The sequence below is a fragment of the Nycticebus coucang genome, chromosome 19 (genome assembly GCF_027406575.1).
Source record: "Nycticebus coucang isolate mNycCou1 chromosome 19, mNycCou1.pri, whole genome shotgun sequence".
In the NCBI taxonomy this organism is placed as follows: domain Eukaryota; kingdom Metazoa; phylum Chordata; class Mammalia; order Primates; family Lorisidae; genus Nycticebus; species Nycticebus coucang.
The window spans coordinates 46,339,179-46,361,605 of record NC_069798.1 but is presented as its reverse complement, the minus strand read 5'-3'; the positions used below and the strand labels follow the sequence as shown (position 1 = coordinate 46,361,605).

General features: G+C 40.7%; 1 protein-coding gene across 2 annotated transcripts in view; it reads right to left on the bottom strand.

Annotated features, from left to right (window-relative positions):
- Nucleotides 1-3,413: 3,413 nt before the first annotated feature.
- The window catches only part of SKA1 (spindle and kinetochore associated complex subunit 1), a 30,168-nt gene continuing 11,154 nt past the window's right edge, over nucleotides 3,414-22,427 (bottom strand). For both annotated transcript variants that reach the window (XM_053571752.1, XM_053571753.1), the window contains exons 3-7: nucleotides 19,791-19,915; nucleotides 18,154-18,251; nucleotides 6,068-6,205; nucleotides 5,310-5,479; nucleotides 3,414-4,512 (exon numbers count right to left, since the gene is read on the bottom strand). In XM_053571752.1, coding sequence (XP_053427727.1) covers nucleotides 4,364-4,512; nucleotides 5,310-5,479; nucleotides 6,068-6,205; nucleotides 18,154-18,251; nucleotides 19,791-19,915 — 680 coding nt within the window. In that variant the 3' untranslated portion in view covers nucleotides 3,414-4,363. The remainder of the gene's footprint in view (nucleotides 4,513-5,309; nucleotides 5,480-6,067; nucleotides 6,206-18,153; nucleotides 18,252-19,790; nucleotides 19,916-22,427) is intronic.

Below are 22,427 nucleotides of genomic sequence, written 5' to 3'. Positions count from 1 at the left end.
GGCAGGCTGTATCCTCTGCAGCTCTCTACTGCCAACAAGCTTTCTGTGCTTCCAGTTCCCAGTAAGCAGCCCTTTTTCAAACTTTTAACTCTTTTATACTGCCAGGCCCTTGACCTCCCAAAGATGGGATGCTGTCCTTGTATTGGCTCTCTTCTCCAGTCCTTTACATCACAGTGGATTGTCACCATCACTGAGAACTTCAGGAAGCTTGGTGGCTGAGCAGACATCAGATTAGTTTTTCGGCTGTCTCCCTACTTGTGGTACTCACAAGCTTTACCAGTACTTTTCTCATCTCCCACCTTCAAGTGGAGTCAGTGAGGAGAACCAGGTGACTGCCATTATCATCTCATTACAACAGATGAGAAGAATGTGGTTCTGAGAGGTTAACTGAAGCTTACGTTGCTTGTGAGCAGCAAGTCTGGGCTTTGAATTCCAGGCAGCCTTCTCACCCCCACCCCAGTCTGTTACACCATTTCAAAAAATGTTTTGTTTTTTTTACATACATTTACTAATAGAAGATTGTGGTAATGAAGCTTTATTTCTAGAAATGAACATGGTTTCAAAACAGTTTTATGTCCATGTCCCCAGTCCATGTCCCCAAAATGTACGCTGTGGAGCATTAGTATGCCCAGGGATGTGTGTTCCTCACAAACAGTTACAGTAATGGAAGTAACACTCCACGAGTGGAGGGTGTGCTCCACTTGGCAGTCTGTCTCTGTCGGAGATTTACATAATAAACGGGCACAATGAAGGCCCTGAGAAGTTGTGCAATAATAAATTTCGTTTAACTGTACCCAACTGAGCATATCTCAAACTCCTTTGACCACAGAATCCTTTTAAAAATCATCTACTATATTGAGACACTAGCACTCAAGATACACATTTTAGGAAATGCTGAGCTCCAGCTCCCCAGAGGCAAGGTTTCAGTGCTAATGCTTTGCCAGGATTCCCGTGCCTAGACCAGCAAGGGAGGGAAGAGAGAAATGACAGGGTCAGGTGGGAAACTAATCTACAGTGATGATGCCCCTATGCTGGCCCTGCTTCACCGCGTATGAAGAGACACAGGTGATCACTCAGCTACACAGGATGCCCCCAGACAGGCGCATTAGCAAACTGTGCCTTGGAGCAGTCCCTCATAAGGATGAACAGCCAGGAACTTACTTGCCGGCTCTGTCTCCCGTCTGAGAAAAGTCCATTCCACAGGGAAGTAAACTTCCCTACACGTCTGGGTTATCACGCAGCCTCTTCAGGCAGCTGCTTGGGAAGCCAAAGCCCCCACCCCAAGGCCAGGTACTTTGCCTGAGTCTGGAAGTAGGAGGAACCAGAACCTCCCCCAAGTCTTGGGGGGGGGGCTGACCTGGGAACTGGCACTGCAGAGGATGCTGTGGTGCCACAGCCTGGCACACACCCAGGGAAGAAGACAGCCCATGCTGGTAGTTGTGGCAGGACCAGTCAGGGTTCTCCATGAGCAAGTGGCCCAGGGTCTGAAATATATGAGGACAAAAGCACCTTTGCAGACACCAACACTTCCAGGAAATGTAAAACAGGACAGAGCTTATTTAGGGGAGTTCAAGGGGACAGAGTGTACTTGGGAGGGAGGGGGAGGGGTAAAGTGCGAAAGAGGAGTTGATCTCCCCTGATCATTTTTAACTAAACTGTGTTACCTGAAAAAAAGTTTTATGTAAAATAACCAAGTTTTCCAAGAAATAGAACCTATAAAGGAACAGATTAGGGCGGCGCCTGTGGCTCATGAGTAGGGCGCCGGCCCCATATACCGAGGGTGGTGGGTTCAAACCCAGCCCTGGCCAAACTACAACAATAAAATAGCCAGGCGTTGTGGTGGGCGCCTGTAGTCCCAGCTGCTCAGAAGGCTGAGGAAAGAGAATCGCGTAAGCCCAAGAGCTGGAGGTTGCTGTGAGTCCTGTGATGTCATGGCACTCTACTGTAAAGTGAGACTCTGGTTCCACGAGAAAAAAAAAAAAGGAACAGATTAAAGATTATATCACATAAAAATAAGTATCTTGATAACCAACATAGACAGCAGCCCCCGGGAGGTCTGAGTGCCCACGGGAAGCCCCACTCCTGCCCAGGCCTATACACTGGGGAAGGGAGCTGTGCAGGGGGGAGGAGGGGCCTTAGGCTCTGAAGGGCCAGTGGAGCTGAAAGCAGGCTGAAACTTTAAACCGTGATTCTTGGGTGGTCAAAGAATTGAAAGGCACAACAACCAACACTAAAACAGAAGAGCTCGCGCCAGTATAAACCCCTGGCTTAGGTCTGCTCCCAGTGACAGGAGCAACTGCCTCCCTTAGGAAAACAGTACATGAAAAGCCGTGGTTGACACCCTATCTGGGTACAGACCACCTGCCTTCTGGGAAGCACCCTTTGAGACACACTGGAGAATATCCTAGCCAGTCTCTCAATTGCAAGTCTTCTTCTGAGCCAACGCAACAACCAGCATGAAATAGACACGCTACGTTAAAACACAGAAGGTTATTGAAAGACAGAAAGAAGCTCCACAAAGTTAAGACAAAGCTCAATAGTAGAGGGGTGGCAGAAACAGCTCACCACTCCCTACTCAAATTTTTACTTCTTACATATCCATCTATTGTTGACATTCTTTTTCTAATCTTACTTTTAATCTCAACTGCTCCCTATAGGGTGGTCGCTACCAGTGCCATCTGACCTGTGGTTCTGCCTGCCTCCCTTTAGATAAGTTCCTCCTTATGTTGAAATACCAATTTTCTCTTGCTTGACTACTCTACACTTTGTTCTGTTAATTTTTAACAGTTTCCATCAGGGCTTCTTACTCCTCTTCAAAGGCCCCCTTCAGAGCCACCAGCTGGCCTGTGCCCAGAGAAGCAGGACAGCAAAGACAGGGTAAGGAATGGACCTGAAGATAAGGGATAAAGAGACACACGATACTGGGGCATTCTTTCAAAATTCGATTTTAAAAATATTTTAAAAATAATAATAGAACAAGTCAGTCATTTTGCTTGAAAATGAAGCTCAAGTAACATAGATGAATTCTTGTTTGAAAATGAATGTGTTCATTATTCTTTGAGGAATACAACTGTATCAACTGTACACCGAGATTACTGTAATAAACTGATAATGTGCTAACAAAATAAAGACTAAGCACTCACCTCAGTATCCATTCTTACAAAATGAACCAAACTTAACTGACAAGATAGTTTGATATAAGTTCTAGGAAAAAATATTTTGAACAGAAAAAACACTTTTCATAGGAAAAAATGATAAGAGAAAAAAATCAAGCAAGACTTGAGACAAAACAAAGGAAAAATTTCATTATTTTTATTTAATTTGAGGCATGAAAAATTAAACACCACCTGCATTTAAATTAAGAAGACAGAGTAAGAGTAAACATTCAGTGTTTATAAGGTACCTGTGGCCATCACAGTGATGGCGTTAACCACCTGGTGAAACACTTTTATTCTCTGCTCCAGAGAGAAGCATGCCAAGCAGATGGCACAGACATAGGCAGATCAGTTTCCCCAGAAGAGAAGCATGGCTAAGGTTTTATAATCCAATTATCCATTTTTTCATAACTACTATCAACTTGCCCACACATGACATTACATCATCTTTTTCATCTAAAAAGGAAAAGCTATTTCTTCTATATTACATCCACATAAGACTTCTGACACCAAAAACGTGAGTTTTCCCTCTATAGAACCAATTCTCCAACTCTCCAGATACCAACTAGGTATTCTACAAACAAGTTAATTATGACACTTTCATACCTGGAGTTGGTGCAGACCCCACAGGCTAAGAGCACAGTCTCATGAGGCTGCACCACACTTCAAACACCAATCACAGCTAGTGGGTCCACAGGTTATCCATACTTCTTTCCAACTTGGCTACAAATGGGGATTCCTACAACCCCCTTTCTCAGGTTTGATAATTTGCTATGACCACACAGATGGGATAGGGGCTGGAGACTAAGTTTATAATCTATCATGCCTTGTAGATAGAAATACCACTGATGGAATCTAGACCCTAGTGATCTTTAATACCAAAGGGCCTATGTATCCTTCACCATCTCCTTGACCTTTTTCTTCTAGTATCACATCTGTACTCACCTTATTGGGGTCTGTAGCATTGTCTACTAAACACAAAAACTAGACAAGAGCATTTTTTAGTTCGATTATATGCCTAGTACAGAGGCTTATAAAGCAGGTGGCCAAATATTTACTGAAAAAGAAGTGAATCTTGAAAATATATAAGCTTTATTTAAGAAAGAAACAAAAGCAGAAAATGAAAAAGCTAAAGAAATTATATATAAGAAAATTTTAGGATGGCCTCTATACCCTACTGTTGGTCTGTTCGAAAGCTCACAAAGGCTTCAAGTTATAACGTAACGGGTAAGTCCTCCCCCTCGGACCTCTGATAGTCTCCGGCAGTGTCGCAAAATACTCAGTAACATATGAAACTTCTTGTCAACTTTCAAAGTCGTGAACTCCTTTATGTCAGCTTCAACTATAAAATAATGACCTGAAAATAAAGACATTGGTGCTTTTATAAGGCCAACTTTTAAGATGAGACTTTAAATTAAATTAAATTAAATGAGACTTTACATTAAATTGTGAGTATGAGTGGCATTAATCATTTTTACTGTCATTATCTAATAAAAGCAAGAACTGGTATTCTTCCTAAAATAATAATTATTCTACCAATTGCAGTTCCATGATACTGTAGCACTAAAGAATTGGTATCTCTTCAACAATTCACTTTTCAGGAGGCAATATGGTGTAGTGATTAATACAATGAAACTCATAGCAGTGTTATCACCTAACTAGATGACTGTGGGCAAGTAAAGTAAGCTCTCTTGGACTAGTCTGCAAAATGAGGATAATAATAGTACCTACACGTTAAGCTCTTAGCGCACTATCTAGCACACAGTAAGTGCTGTATAAGGCTAACAGTAATCACTATTTTCATTCTTAAAACAGTGGGTATGGTTCCATAAGAGACTTAAAGCAATGTTCCTCACCCTCAGCACAGATAATGTGGGCCAAATAATTCATTTTGTGGGTGCTGTTCTGTGAAATGTAGGCTGTTTTAACAGAATCCCCAGCCTCTACCCCCTAGAAGTCAGGATCTTCCCATACCCTGGTTATAATAACCAAAACTGTCTCCAGACATGGCAAAATGTCCCCTGAAGGGAAAATTGCCACTGGTTGGGAATTAAAACTCTAGACTTAGAATTTTTCTAGAATTAGCTGTGTGTCTCATGATTTAGTTACACTCCAAACAGTTCACATGTACACATATAAATGCTATCATTTTACCTTTGGTATCTTTTGTTTCTTCATCAATAAATCTGTGATAGAGATTTCTGGCCACAGAATTCATAGACTTTTTTGGCTGATGTAGGATCTTATATTTACTAATTACTGCCTTGTTGATTTCTTTAATAACATCATTAATTTGACAATAGGTTAAGCGGGATTTCATGTATCTGTAAAAAAGTAGATGATTAATTATTTTTTCAAAAAATAACCACCATAAAAACTTACTTTCTTTGAAAAACAGGAGTACGACTTTATATAGTAGCAAAATAATAGTACTCTTTCTAAAAAAAAAAAAAAAAAAACCTGTATGTTAACTTCCAAATAAACCAGACACATTTCAACTGCTGAAAAATTAAATAGAGATGACAACAACATATCAGTGTTTATCTTCTCTAATGATGTTTGGATACATTAATCTTTATTCTCTACCTATGGAGAATTAACATAATTTAAAATAAGCTCTCAAATTTTGATTCAAATGGACTAATTATAAAATGTAAGTTAAAAAATATATAAGACATAAGTTTATTTAAACATTTTTAAATGTTTCTGAGCAAAGGAAGAAAAATTTCAAAATTTTATAGTGTTCTACTTCAAAAATTTCTTGCACTTTCATAGTATAATGTAAAACCATTTTAGAGAAGATCAATATAGCATATTACAATTAATATAATATGATCAAGCTTTATCATTTAAACAATCACGTATGTTGATTATTTAAGAGTTGAACATTAAAATTTCTCTTAAATACTTACACAGGAACACCATCAAACTCATCACAAGTTATAAATGCCATTTCTTTAATACTTCTTTGTTCTTTGGGGGGCTTCTTTATGGGTGCAGGTTCCTCAACTTTGACTGGCTCTTCAGGATCAAGATCTGCTCCCTTAACACTGTGGAATAGAGATATACATACACACAGGTAATTGTCAGAATTACGTAGCATATGGGATATTTTTCCGACAGAAAATAACCAATATTAAATACACGATTAATCCTGTGATAATAATTTTAATTCTGATTGAGAGACAAAATAACTGACTGAAACCAGCTTTCCACAGAAGCTCCCGTCCAGAAGCAGAGTTAAAGGACAGAAATTTAGCAAGTAACCTGGTGGATTAGAGCTGCATCAAGAGAGAAGATTGAAGAACACACATCAACCCCACTGAGGCGAGCTGCGACCACAAGGATACAAACAAAAGGCACAAAATCCATCACCAAGCGGATGGGAGTCCCCTCCCCCATGAGAATGGCTCAGAGTGCCCCACAAACAAACGAGCAGAGTTCAAAGGTCCTCCCACTATACTCCATGGGAGAGACCCTCTAAAAACTGGACCTACCTCCCCTACTAGGCTGCCAAGGCATTCCCCTGCCAGGCATAAAACTGTATATATTCTCTACCTGCAATTCTGAGCTCCCAGTACTCCCCTCCACTCTCACTCTGAGGTCTGGAGGCCTGTCCTCCAGGAGTCCAGATTCTTGGGTGATTTCTCGAGGGGTGGGGACAGGGCCTGGAATGCAGCTGGTCAGTGCTGATTCTGTGGCACGGGAGTGAGGCGAAGATGGTCAGCTAAGAGGGAACCATGCCGGAGCGGCGGTGTGCCAAGGCGCAGAGCAGCAGCCATTTTTGGTAACAATAGGGCTCACTCCCGAATATTCCGAAGTCACACCCCCTGTCTCTCTGGGCAACCAGAGGAGGCCGGGCATCTTCTCAGGTGGCAACCACCACGAAACAGGTCTGGGATGTAAACGCAGGGCCCATGAGTAAAGGGTTTGCTTGAGGTGATACCAGCCTGGGTGGAGCGCAGGGACTAGAAAACGCACACACAGAGCCGGGAGATTCCCAGGGCAGGGCTGACCCAGAAGACCACTTTACTGAGCCTAAGACATACCCGGCCCCCAGGGGTCCATCAGCTTAAACAAAGGAGGGCATGCAGAGGCTGGATCTGACAGGTAACCATGCTGCGAATACAAACAGCTGAGACAGTACAGCAGCACAGATAGGGCCTGAGGCACAGGTTCTGAAAACTAAAAACAGCAGGGGAATTTAGCAGGGACAGAAACAAATTCCCGCAAAGTTGTTCTGTTCTGTCAGTAACATCAATTAGGGGCAGGGCTGGAACTGAGTGAACACCTACCAGCCTCCATCAAGAACCTGAGGTTATCAGGCCTCACCTCCCCCTGCTGGATAGAGGCAAAGAGCAGTGGCCTAGCTGAGGAAACATAGATTTCCTTGTGATTCAGGCAGGTGCAAACCCCTGGAGTAGCTGTTCATTGGAGGCTACTGGATCACAGCCCTGCGGGGTTATCAGCCCTGCAGGTGTGACAGAGGTGCAAAGTGGGGAAGGAGGCATCAACCTTCCCAGACTAATCTATTTGCTGGGTGGGTCCTCCTGACTTGAGGAGCACTAGAGCAAGTCATATTTGAGTTGTCAGCAGAAACCTGCGATCTAGTTGCCAGAGACCTCTTAAACTCTCCCACCTGAGACAGGTACTGACTGAAACAATTGATTTGGACCTTTTGAACTAAGCCAATCGCCCAAGGACTATCCAAGTGGTGCCCTGGGTGTGTGGTTGTAGGAAAGGTTGATTTTCCTTTTCTAATTGTTATCTGTGGGGGGCGGGGTGACTTAATTGCTGGTATTTCACTACAGCTGAGACTTCAACCCAGAGTAACTGTTTCAACTAGAGTCGGACAGAGACCAGCTGAAAATAAGACAGAACCACTTAGCCCCAGCACACCAAACAGGTCCCCAGGTTCTCAGGCTGTAGCACTGTACGGGTCCTCAACAAAGCTCCAGGGGAATAGTCAAAAGGTGTAAAATAATCATGGGGGCAGAATCAGCAGAAAAACTCTGGTAACATGAATAACCAGAATAGATCAAGCCCCCCCTCCCCCCCAAAAGGAAAGATATGGCAGATGTAACTGAAGATCACATTCATAAACAGCTGGCTGAGATGTCAGAAATAGAATTCAGAATTTGGAATGCAAACAAGATTAATAGAATGGAGGAAAATTTGGAATTAGAAATTCGAGGATCCTTTAGCATTGCTGGATAGATCACCCAAAAAGAAGCTAAACAAAGAAATTTTAGACTTAAACTCAACCATTCAACGTATGGACATAACAGACATCTACAGAACATTTCATCCCAACAAAACTGAATACACATTCTTCTCATCAGCCCACGGAACATACTCCAAAATCGACCACATCCTAGGCCACAAATCTAACATAAGCAAATTTAAAAAAATAAAAACTATTCCTTGCATCTTCTCAGACCGTCATGGAATAAAAGTTGAACACAATAACAACAGGAACCCGGGCGGCGCCTGTAGCTCAGTTGGTAAGGCGCCGGCCCCATATACTGAGGGTGGCGGGTTCAAACCCAGCCCCGGCCAAACTGCAACCAAAAAATAGCCGGGTGTTGTGGCGGGTGCCTGTAGTCCCAGCTACTCGGGAGGCTGAGGCAAGAGAATCGCTTAAGCCCAGGAGTTGGAGGTTGCTGTGAGCTGTGTGAGGCCACGGCACTCTACCGAGGGCCATAAAGTGAGACTCTGTCTCTACAAAAAAAAAAAAATAACAACAGGAACCCTCATACCCATACAAAAACATGGAAGGTAAACAACCATATGCTGAAGGATAGATGGGTTATAGACGAGATTAAGAAGGAAATCACCAACTTTTTGGAACAAAACAACAAGCAAGACATGAATTACCAGAACCTCTGGGATACTGCAAAGGCAGTCCTAAGAGGGAAATGTATAGCACTGCAAGCCTTCCTCAAGAAAACGGAAAGAGAGGAAGTAAATAACTTAATAAGACATCTCAAACAACTAGAGAAGGAAGAACACTCCAACCCCAAACCCAGCAGTAGAAAAGAAATAACCAAAATCGGAGCAGAACTAAAAGAAATTGAAAACAAAAGAATTATACAACAGATCAATAAATCCAAAAGTTGGTTTTTTGAAAACATCAATAAAATAGATAAACCTTTGGCCAACCTAACCAGGAAAAAAAGAGTAAAATCTCTAATTTCATCCATCAGAAATGGTAATGATGAAGTAACAACAGACCCCTCAGAAATTCAAAAAATCCTTAACGAATACTACAAGAAACTCTACTCTCAGAAATACGAAAATCTGAAAGAAATCGACCAGTACCTGGAAGTACGCCACCTACCAAGACTTAACTAGAATGAAGTGGAAATGTTGAACAGGCTATATCAAGTTCTGAAATAGCATCAACTATACAAAATCTCCCTAAAAAGAAAAGCCCAGGACCAGATGGCTTTACGTCAGAATTCTACCAAAACTTTAAAGAAGAACTAGTACCTATACTACTAAACCCATTCCAAAATATAGAAAAGGAAGGAATATTACCCAACACATTCTATGAAGCAAATCACCTTGATCCCCAAACCAGGGAAAGACCCAACAAGAAAAGAAAATTATAGACCAGTATCACTAATGAATATTGATGCTAAAATACTCAATAAGATCCTAACGAAAAGAATCCAACAACACATCAAAAAAATTATGCACCATGACCAAGTGAGATGTATCCCAGGGTCTCAAGGATGGTTCAATATATGTAAATCTATAAATATAATTCAGCACATAAACTAAAAAATAAGGATGACGTGATTCTTTCAATTGATGCAGAAAAAGCTTTTGATAATATCCAGCATCCCTTCATGATCAGAACACTTTAGAAAATTGGTATAGAAGGGACATTTCTTAAACTAATAGAGGCCATCTACAGCCAACCCATAACCAATATCGTATTGAATGGAGTTAAATTGAAATCATTTCCACTTAGATCAGGAACCAGGCAAGGTTGCCCATTATATCCATTGCTCTTTAACATTGAAATGGAAGTTTTAGGCATTGCAATTAGGGAAGAAAAGGCGATCAAGGGTATCCACATAGGGTCAGAAGAGATCAAACTTTCACTCTTCGCAGAGGATATGATCATATATCTGGAAAACATAGGGATTCTACTACAAAACTTTTAGAAGTGATCAAGGAATACAGCACTGTCTCAGGCTACAAAATCAACACCCATAAATCTGTAGCCTTTATATATACCAATAATAACCAAGCCGAAAAACAGTCAAAGACTCTATTCCTTTCACAGTAGTGCCAAAGAAGATGAAATATTTGGGAGTACACCTAACAAAGGATGTGAAAGATCTCTACAAAGAGAACTATGAAACTCTAAGAAAAAAAATAGCCGAAGATGTTAACAGATGAAAAAACATACCATGCTCATGGTCAGGAAGAATCAACATTGTTAAAATGTGTATACTACCCAAAGCAATATACAATTTTAATGCAATTCCTATTAAAGCTCCATTGTCATTTTTTAAAGATCTTAAAAAAATACTTCGTTTTATATGGAATCAGAAAAAACCTCGAATAGCCAAAACATTACTCAGCAATAAAAACAAAGCAGGAGGAATCACACTACCAGACCCCAGACTGTGCTACAAATCGATATTGATCACAACAGCATGGTAATGGCACAAAAACAGAGAGCAGGTGTCTGGAACAGAATAGAGAACCAAGAGATGAATCCAGCTACTTACCATTATTTGATCTTTGACAAGCCAATTAAAAACATTCAGGGGGGAAAAGATTCCCTATTTAACAAATGGTGCTGGGTACACAGACTGGCAAGCTGTAGAAGATTGAAACTGGACCCATACCTTTCACCATTAACTAAGATAGACTCTCAGTGGATAAAAGATTTAAACTTAAGACATGAAACTATAAAAATACTTGAAGAAAGTGCAGGGAAAACTCTTGAAAGAATCGGCCTGGGTGAATATTTTATGAGGAGGACTCCCCAGGCAATTGAAGCAGTATCAAAAATACGCTACTGGGACTGATCAAACTAAAAAGCTTCTGCACAGCCAAGAACATAGTGAGTAAAGCAAGCAGACAGCCCTCAGAATGGGAGAAAATATTTGCAGGTTATACCTCCAATAAAGGTCTAATAACCAGAATCCACAGAGAACTCAACGTATTAGCAAGAAAAGAACACGTGATCCCATCTCAGGGTGGGCAAGGGACTTGAAGAGAAACTTCTCTAAAGAAGACAGATGCACGATCTACAAACACATGAAAAAAAGCTCATCATCCTTAATCATCAGAGAAATGCAAATCAAAACTACTTTGAGATATCACCTCACCTCAGCAAGAGTAGTCCACATAGCAAAATCCCAAAACCAGAGATGTTGGCGTGGATGTGGAGAAAAGGGCACACTTCTACACTGCTGGTGGAAATGCACACTCATATGTTCCTTCTGGAAGGATGTTTGGAGAATACTTAGAGACCTAAAAATAGACTTGCCATTCGATCCTATAATTCCTTTACTAGGTTTATACCCAGAAGACCAAAAATCACAATATAACAAAGACATCTGTACCAGAATGTTTATTACAGCCCAATTCATAATTGCTAAGAAGCCCAAGTGCCCATTGACCCACGAATGGACTAGCAAATTGTGATACATGTATACCATGGAATATTATGCAGCCTTAAAGAAAGATGGAGACTTTACCTCTTTCATGTTTACATGGATGGAGCTGGAACATATTCTTCTTAGCAAAGTATCTCAGGAATGGAAGAAAAAGTATCCAATGTACTCAGCCCTACTATGAAGCTAAATTATAGCTTTCACATGAAGGCTATAACCCAACTATAGCACAAGACTATGAGGAAAGGGCCAAGGAAGGGGAATGAGGGGGGTGGTTATGGTGGAGGGAGGGTAATGGATGGGGCAACACGTACGGTGCGTCTTAGAATGGGTACAGGCGAAACTTACTAAATGTAGAATACAAATGCTTACATACAGTAACTAAGAAAATGCCATGAAGGCTACCTTGAACAGTTTAATGAGAATATTTCAGTGTATATAAAACCAGCACATTGTACTCCTTGACTGCACTAATGTACACAGCTATGATTTAACAATAAAAATAAATTAATTAATTAATTAAAAAAAAAGAAATTGAGGAGCAATTCAAAAGTCAGAATTAGAAATTCAAAAGTTGGCTCAAGAATTTAACAAATTTAAAGACAAAACCAACAAAATATTGACGCACTGAAGCAAGAATTTGCAGCCCTCAAAGATCTGAAAAATACAGTAGAATCCCTCAGTAACAGAGTGGAGCAAGCAGAAGAAAGGATTTCTGACAATGAAGACAAAGGTTTTGAACGCTCCCAAACTCTCAAAGAGGAACAGAAATGGAGAGAAAAAAATGAAACATTCACTCAGAGAGCTCTGAGATAATTCAAAGAAGGCTAATATCCGCCTCATTGGAATCCCTGAAAGAGATAAAGTGGCCTCACAAGGCACAGAGGCCCTTCTCCATGAAATTATGAAAAAGAATTTTCCAGACATGCCAAGAGATTCTGAAATTCAGATACCAGACAGTTCCAGAACCCCACCACGATTCAATCCAAATAAGACATCCCCTAGGCATATTATAATTAACTTCACTGAAGTTAATATGAAGGAGAAAATTCTGAAAGCAGCCAGATGTAAGAAATCCATTACCTACAAAGGGAAGAATATTAGAATGACTGCCGATCTCTCTGCTGAAACTTTTCAAGCCAGGAGAGGGTGGTCATCAACTTTTGCTCTCCTACAACAAAATAACTTTCAACCCCGGATCCTGTATCCAGCTAAACTGAGTTTCATTTATGATGGAGAAATTAAATACTTTAATGACATTCATATGTTGAAGAAATTTGCCATAACCAAACCAGCTCTTCAGGATATTCTGAGACCTATCCTGCATAATGACCAGCCCAATCCTCTACCATGAAAGTAAACTCACTCAGAAACTTTTGATCAAACTCCAACTTCCACAGTGGCGAAAGGATTAAAAATGTCCACTGAACTTTTGAAAAAGTCGATACCCAAAATTTTACCAGACTTATCAATATTCTCCATTAATGTGAATGGCTTAAACTGTCATCCAAAGAGGCACAGGTTGGCTGCCTGGATACAAAAACTCAGGCCAGATATTTGCTGCATACAAGAATCACATCTTACCTTAAAAGATAAATATAGACTCAGTGTAAAAGCAAGGTCATCCATATTTCAGGCAAATGTTAAAGAAACATGGAGAATTTACTGCTTTCATGCTTACATGGATGAAGCTGGAACATATTCTTCTTAGTAAAGTATCTCAAGAATGGAAGAAAAAGTATCCAATGTACTCAGCCCCACTATGAAACCAATTTATGGCTTTTATATGAAAGCTATAACCCAGTTATAACTGAAGAATATGGCGAAGGGGGAGAAGGAGGGGAGAGAGGTGGGAGGATGGGCGGAGGGAGGGTGCTTGGTGGGATTACACCTGCAGTGCATCTCAAAAGGGTACATGTGAAACTTAGTAAATGTAGAATATAAATGTCTTAACTAATAACTAAGAAAATACCAGGAAGGCTATGTTAACCAGTGTGATGAAAATGTGTCAAACTGTTTATAAAACCAGTGTATGGTGCCCCATGATCGTATTAATGTACATAGCTATGATTTAATATTAATAATAAAAAAAAAGATCCTAGCAAACAAAATTCAATGACATACCAAAAAAATTATACACCATGATCAAGTTGGTTTTATATTGGGGTTACAAGGTTGGTTCAACATACATAAATCTATAAATATAATTCACCACATAAATAATCTAAAAAGCAAGAACATAAAAAAATAAAAAAACATATTTCAGGCAAATGGTAATCAAAAAAAAGCAGGTGTTGCAATTCTATTTGCAGACACAATAGGCTTTAAACCAACAAAAGTAAGGAAGAATAAGAATGGTCACTTCATATTTGTTAAGGGTAATACTCAATATGATGAGATTTCAATTATTAATATTTATGCACCCAAGCAGAATGCGCCTCAATTTATGAGAGAAACTCTAACTGACATGAGCAACTTGATATCCTCCAGCTCCATAATAGTCTGAGATCTCAATACTCCTTTGGGCAGTGTTGGATAGATCCTCCAATAAGAAGCTGAGTAAAGAAATTTTAGATTTAAACCTAACCATCCAACATTTGGATTTAGCAGACATCTACAGAACATTTCATCCCAGCAAAACTGAATACACATACTTCTCATCAGCCCATGGAACATACTCCAAAATTGATCACATCTTAGGTCACAAGTCTGATCTCAGCAAATTTAAAGGAATAGAAATTATACCTTGTATCTTCTCGGATGACCATGGAATAAAAGTTGAACTCAATAAAAACAATAATCTGCAAACTCATACAAAAACATGGAAGTTTAATAACTTTATGCTGAATGATAGCTGGGTCATAGATGAGATTAAGAAGGAAATTGCCAAATTTTTGGAACAAAATGACAATGAAGACACGAATTATCAGGTACCGCAAAAGTAGTCCTCAGAGGGAAGTTTATAGCACCGCAAGCCTTCCTCAAGGGAACAGAAAGAGAAGAAGTTAACAACTTAATGGGACATCTCAAGCAACTGGAGAAGGAAGAACACTCCAACCCCAAACCCAGCAGTAGAAAAGAAATAACCAAAATCAGAGAAGAGCTAAATGAAATTGAAAACAAAAGAATTATACAATAAATCAAAAAGTTGGTTTTTTGTAAAGGTCAATAAAATAGATAAACTTTTGGCTAACCTAACCAGGAAAAAAAGAGTAAAATCTCTAATTTCTTCAATCAGAAACGACAAAGATGAAATAACAACAGACTCCTCAGAAATTCAAAAAATCCTTAATGAATATTACAAGAAACTTTATTCTCAGAAATATGAAAATCTGTAGGAAACTGACCAATACTTGGAAGCACGGCACCTTCCAAGACTTAGCCAGAATCAAGTGGAAATGTTGAACAGGCCTATATCAAGTTCGGAAATAGCATCAACCATACAAAATCTCCATAAAAAGAAAAGCCCGGGACCAGATGGCTTCATGTCAGAATTCTACCAAACCTTTAAAGAGGAACTAGTACCTATATTACTCAATCAGTTCCAAAATATAGAAAAAGTAGGAAGACTACACAACATGTTCTATGAAGAAAACATCACCCTGATCCCCAACCAGGAAAAGACCCAACAAGAAAAGAAAATTATAGACCAATATCACTAATGAATATAATGCAAAAATATTCAACAAGATCCTAACAAACAGAATCCAGCAACACATCAAACAAATTATACATCATGACCAAGTTGGTTTTATCCCAGGATCTCAAGGCTGGTACAATATACGTAAATCTGTAAGTATAATTCAGCACATAAATTAAAAAACAAAGACCATATGATTCTCTCAATTGATGCAGAAAAAGCTTTTGATAATATCCAGCATCCCTTCATGATCAGAACACTTAAGAAATTGGTATAGAAGGTATAGAAGGGACATTTCTTAAACTGATAGAGGCCATGTACAGCTAACCCACAGCCAATATCGTATTGAATGGAGTTAAATTGAAATCATTTCCACTCAGATCAAGAACCAGACAAGGCTGCCCATTGTCACCACTCCTCTTTAACATTGTAATGGAAGTTTTAGCCATCGCAATTAGGGAAGAAAAGGCGATCAAGGGTATCCATATAGAGTCAGAAGAGATCAAACTTTCGCTCTTTGAAGATGATATGATTGTATATCTGGAAAACACCAGGGATTCTACTACAAAACTTTTAGACGTGATCAAGGAATACAGCAGTGTCTTAGGTTACAAAATTAACATTCATAAATTGGTAGCCTTTATAAATACCAACAATAGTCAAGCTGAAAAAACAGTTAAAGACTCTATATCATTCACAGTAGTGCCAAAGAAGATGAAATATTTGGGAGTTTATCTAACAAAGGATGTAAAAGATCTCTATAAAGAGAACTATGAAACTCTAAGAAATAGCTGAAAATGTTAACAAATGGAAAAACATACCATGCTCATGGCTGGGAAGAATCAACATTGTTAAAATGTCCATACTACCCAAAGCAATTTACAAATTTAACGCCACGCTGTAGACTGTCAAGATCAATATGCCATTTATGACAGCAAACACATGGAGTCAACCTAAGTGTCCCTCAATGGAGGACTAGATAAAGAAAATGTGGCAGAGACACAATGGAATACTATTTAGCCAAAAATAGAATGAAATCATGTATTTTACAGCAACATAGATGGAACTGAAGGCCATTAACTTAAGTGAAACAATTCTGACACAGAAAGACACAAGCATCTCACATCTCACGTGTAAACAGGAGCTGAATAATGTGTACACACAGAAGCAGAGTGTGGGAAGATGGGGTGGAAAAGGTGGGTGACGGGAGGTTGCTTGGTGAGCACAAGGCTCCAGTGATGGCTGATGTGAAGGCCCTGACCTCACCACAATGTGATAAATCAATGCAGCAAATTTGCACTTGCACCCCATGAATATATACACATTTTTTTAAATAAAGAAAAACAAGATAAAGATGCCCAGTACTATCGTGCCATCATCCTTACATGAATCCTAACATGAGACTCCGTAGTGAGACTGGCTGAATCTCACCGTACTTGCTTTCTTGACCCTGTGCTAAGGAAGCCCCTCATTTCTCTACCATGCCCTGCTGCATATATCAATTATATTACTACTTCTACCTACAGACAGGTTCTGCTTTGACCTGAGAGTTGAAGCTAGACCACAGTGAATTTAGAAGAAGAAAATTCCTCTTATTCCTCTGGCTGTCTTCTTGCTGACATGGATCCAACGACAGGTGATGGCTTAGAGAGAGTACCTGAGTCACAAGAGAATGAGAGCACTGGTTGGACTAGAGGGGTAGTAAGAGAGTCAGGTCTTAGAAATGCAGAGTTTGAGAAGAAAATAACTCACTCATGAGATTTCCAGCAGGCCATTCAATCACCAGAACTAGATGTCAGGTCAAGGCTGCAGCTGGACATGAAAGCATTAACACTGGGGTTAGGTAAGCATGAATAAATTAGCTGTAGGAGATATCCATAATTTAGAGGGCAGAGGAAGTTCTCTAACTTGAGAAAGGACAGTGGCAGTGAAGAAAACAGAATTTCAAAACCAACAAGGAGGTAAACAAGATGAAATCAGAAAAGTAGAATCAGGGCTGAAAAAGGTTTTTTTTTTTTTTTACCTCTTTGTGACTTCAAGCAATCAATTTCATAAGTATGGTAGTAATGACAGCCAAAAGCCAAGTGTTAGGGCCTCTAGGAAAAACCAAAGCACAAAATGACAGAGAGAACATGGAAGTTTGAAAGGGAAAAACAGGTAAGTTTAATGTTCTTTTGGCTATTTTTGAGATGGTAAGGAAGTTCATTTAGCTTACTTTCTTAATGAACCATTGCTTATTATGCAATGGTTCTCTAGGGTCAGGGGAGATTTTTGCCCCCAGAGGGCATCTGGCAATGTCTGGAGACATTTTCCATTGTCACAACTAGGCGGGGGAGGAGGGATAGTATTGGTATCTACTGGGCAGAGATCAAGAATGCCACTAAATGTCCTATTCTTACAACAAAGAATTATCCAGCCTAAAACGTCAATGAAGCTAAGGTTGACAAACCACTCTGAGGGAAACAAATGAGTAGAAAAAGAGAAGATACTAAGTTCTTGCGTTTAGCAAAGAGGGGTAACATTTTCCTCAGAGATAGGAGTAGGCAAACTGGGGAAGGAAGGTAAGGGGAAATACTGTTTCTACTGTAAGTGACAAAAAGTTTGATTATCACTTAATCACTGACAAAATTACAAGTATATATAAAAAAAGCTTTAAAGTATTTGTTTTCATGGGTTTATAAATCCAGATAGCAAGAATAATTATAAATACACTTACGAGTTCTGGGGTGCTATTACTTGAGGCAAATGGGAGGGAATGTTCTCTTTGAGATGTTCCACATCTTTGTAATCTTCTTCAAGAGCCTCACAGAGTTCCTAAAATTGAAAAAAACACTCACAAATAAGCCTTTTTCCTGTGTTTTAAGACAGTCTAAGAGCAAGAAAGACTGTGAACCATAAGCACACTGTGAGTGTTGAAGAGTGAAGAGTGAAGTGAAAAAGCACTGAATGCAGCAATGTAAAAATAAAGGTCTTTGGTTTCCAGAACTACTTTTGGATGCTAGATCTTTCCAGAAAACAAACACTGTAATCACATTACAATTACAAAGCAGGGTAGAAGTTATATCTTTCCCAAATACTTTAAACTTAGGAGGCAATTAAGAAATATATGAACAATTTATTTTTCATTCTGGTAAACTGCTTTTGACGACTTAGCAAATGTTTCCCAGTGTCACCTGTAATGACATAATGCATGCCCAGATAGCAAGCATGAGATCCTGAGAATGACTTTTACTGTTTACACTCATACCGTTACATTCCGGCTTAATGAATTTCTATTTAATCATAACTAGTTGTAATTAAATGGGGGGGTCTTTAACTTCCACTAGAACTTGAGGCTATTAACTTATACAAATTTTAATAAGGAAAATTTTCTGCACCTTTGGATTCCTGTCATCTGCCTCCCAAACATAATGTGAATAGAAATTCAAAATAGCCTTCAGTTCTGACACAAATATTCTCTAGGTCCACACTGAATTCTGAACATTCCTGAGTAGGTTAGAATTGAAACACCAATATTCATTTCTGTTTTGAATTTATATGACATCTTTTTTTTTTTTGAGAAGATGAGTGATGTTTATGGATACTAATTTCATTTTGACTAACAGCAGGACAGGTATAATCATGCTCTTTCCAACAGCTGAAAAATCTTTGCAGAAATTAAGGATTATAAGGCTGAATAGGACCATACAGCCCTCTGTTCAATCCCACTGAACATTTCAATGGCTCTAACACGAGGCGATTACAGGTTGAGTTTTTTCCCATCATGAAATAACTTTTGTACTGAAGTCAATTAGAAGTCTTATTTAGAATAAAATGTACATGTAAATGAGGCTCATGTTCTTCTTTACTGGTGAATCCGTCTATTACATTTTATAAAAATATAGAAATACAAAGGAGTTAAGAAACTGTCCAATATAATCCATTATTTTTCAAATGCAAATTCTGAGGCTCCAAGTGGTAAATGGCTTTCTGAGTTCTTTCTTAGGATAGCAGAGAGTGCCAAGGACAGACAAGGTGAGACTCCAAATCTTCTCACCCAAAGGAGGTATTCCTTATATAACTCTCTACCAGGATATCATTTATTTAAATCAACTGTATCAACAATTATTCAGAAGATATTTCTCTTCAGTAAAGTTCAATTCCATTGGCTATTAGCATAAAGAAAGAAATAGCTGTGGTACTCTGAACACCTTTATACTGGCAAAAAAACCCCAAAAAACAAAAATGGCACACTATACTATCAACAATTTATAAAGCTTGGAACCTTATAAAAAAGAATCCTCAAAAATTACCTGTTGATTAGAAGTTTATATTTATTGCCTTTTTACTGTGTCTTTATTAGAAAAACATTACCTTGAGTGAACTGTTGGTTTGTTCTTGATACTGAATTTCCAATTCCAATTTATTTAGAAGTTCATTTACTACAATGATCTCATCTCCTAGTTTATTTAATATAGTCTTCAAGGCAGGTTGTTGGCCTGTTATAAACAAAGATAAAATAAAGAACAAAGTGTATAAAAAAGATATAATGTACAAGTACCCATGTTATATATTTTGGATATTTATCCCCCTCCAAATCTGACATTTAAATTTGATCTCCAACGTTGGATGTTGGATGTAGGGCTGAGGAGGAAGTGCTTTGGGTCATGAGGGACCCAAATGAATGCTTTGGTGCCCTCCACACATAATGAGTGGGTTCTCACACTATTAGTTCATGTGAGAACTAGTTGTTTAATAGAACTTGGGCATTCTGCCTCCCTCCTTCTCTTGGCATGTGACAGTCCTGCTCTCCTTTTGCTTTCCACCTTGATTAGAACCTACCAGAAGCCCTCAGAAGCAGCAGATGCTGGCGCCATGCTTCTTGTCCAACATGCTGAACTGTGAGCCAAATAAACCTATTTTCTTTTTTTTTTTTTTTTGTGGTTTTTGGCCGGGGCTGGGTTTGAACCCGCCACCTACAGCATATGGGAACGGTGCCCTACTCCTTGAGCCACAGGCACCGCCCCTATTTTCTTTATAAATTACCCAGACTCAGGTATTCCTTTATAGCAGTGCAAAATGGACTAAGATAGTGTGTAAACTCTCGGTACCAACAGCTGTACCTTAGAAAGATGTTGAGGCAAGGAAAAGAACTATTGCTTTAGGGGGGAGAGAGACAAGATGCCGAATTGAAGCCAGCTTTCAACAGAGGCTCCCGTCCAGAAGGAGAGTTAAGGGACAGGAATTTAGTAAGTATCCTGGTGGACTTGAGCCTCACCAAAAGAGAAGGTTGAAGAACGCACATCAACACCGCTGAGGCAAGCTGCGATCACAAGGACGCAAATAAAAGGTACAAAATCCACCACCAAGCGGACGGGAGTCCCCCTCCCCCATGGGACTGGCTCAAGAGCCCCACAATTAAACAAGCGGGCAGAAATTAAAGGCCCTCCCACTACACTCCATGGGAGAGACCTTCTAAAAACTGGACCTACCCACCCTACTGGGGTGCCGTGGCGTTCTCCTGCCAGGCATAAAACGGAATAAAACTTTGGGAATCCTTCGCCGGCAACCCTCCCAGCGCTCCCCTCCCACCCACTGAGGTCTGGAGGCCTGTCCCCCAGGAGTTCGGATCCTTGGGTGATTTCTCAAGCGGAGTGGACAGTCCCCGAGTTGCGACTGGTCAGCATTGACTCTGAGGCGCGCGAGTGAGGAGAGGGCACCGGGCTGAGGGGGAGTCACGCCTCGTGTCACTTCCCTGCGGTGCAGTGCAGCAACCCTCCCCGGGCACAAGACTGAATAAGACTCTAGCTTCCCCGCTGAGAGCTGAGAGCCCCTACTCTCACTCGGGGTCTGAGGGCCTATCCCCCAGGAGTTCGGATCCTTGGGTGATTTCTCGAGGGGAGTGCACAGTGCCTGAGCTGCGTCAGGTCAGCGCTGACTCTGGGACACGTGAGCGAGGAGAGGGCATCTGCTGAGGGGAAATCAAGCCTTGGCGGCACTTCCCTGCGGTGCAGTGCAGGAGCCCTCCCCGGGCCGTATTGTTGCCTAAAACTGAATGAAACTCTAGCTTCTGCCCCCCCACTCCCATTCGGGCTCTGGGGGCCTATCCCCCAAGAGTTCTGATTCTTGGGGGATCTCTTGAGGGGTGTGGACCCAGCACAAACTGCGGCCGCTCAGTGCTGACTCTGGGGCGCGGGACAGAGGAGAAAAGGGTCGCCTGAGTGCCCACACCAGAGCAGCAGTTCCCTGGAGGTAGATCAACAGCCGTTTTTTCTTTAACAGCAGAACGCTCACTTCTGGATATTCTGAGGCCACACCCCCTGTCTCCCTGGGCAACCAGAGGAGGCCACCGGTGAGCGGGGGATTTCCTGACACTGCTCACAAACCCGGGAAGCGGGACCGACCCAGAGAGGTGATCGGACTCAAACCTCCAACACCAAAGACGTTTGAACTCAAAACAACTCGTCTTCTGTAGGCGATTTCGACAGGAACAGAGACAGAACCCCGCAAAGTTGTCTGTTCTGTTCCGTTAGCAGCATCCATCAGGGACGGGGCTAAGCCTGAGTGAACACCTCCCTCCCATCACCTGCATCAAACACTCATAGATGTCAGGCCCCATCTCCTCCTGCTAGATAGCGGCAGTCTGCGGGGGCCTGGCAGACTTCCTTGCGATTCAGGCAGGTGCAAACCCCTGGAGTGTCTGTTCACTGCAGGCAACTGGGTTAGCCATCTGCAGAGATACCAGTGACTGGGTCCGACGGAGGGGCAAAGTGGGGAAGGAGACGTCAACCTTCCTAGACTGCTCTGTTTGCTGGGTGGCTCCTCCTGACTCCATGCTGCACTGGGGTGAGCCGTGTCAGAGGAGTCACCAGGCCCCTGTGATCCAGTTCCCAGAGACCTCTTGAACTCTCTCACCCGAGACAAGTGCCGATTGAGACAGTTGATTCGGACCTTTTGAACTGGGCTAATAGACTGAGGACTTTTCAGGCGGTGCCCTGGGTGTACGGTTGT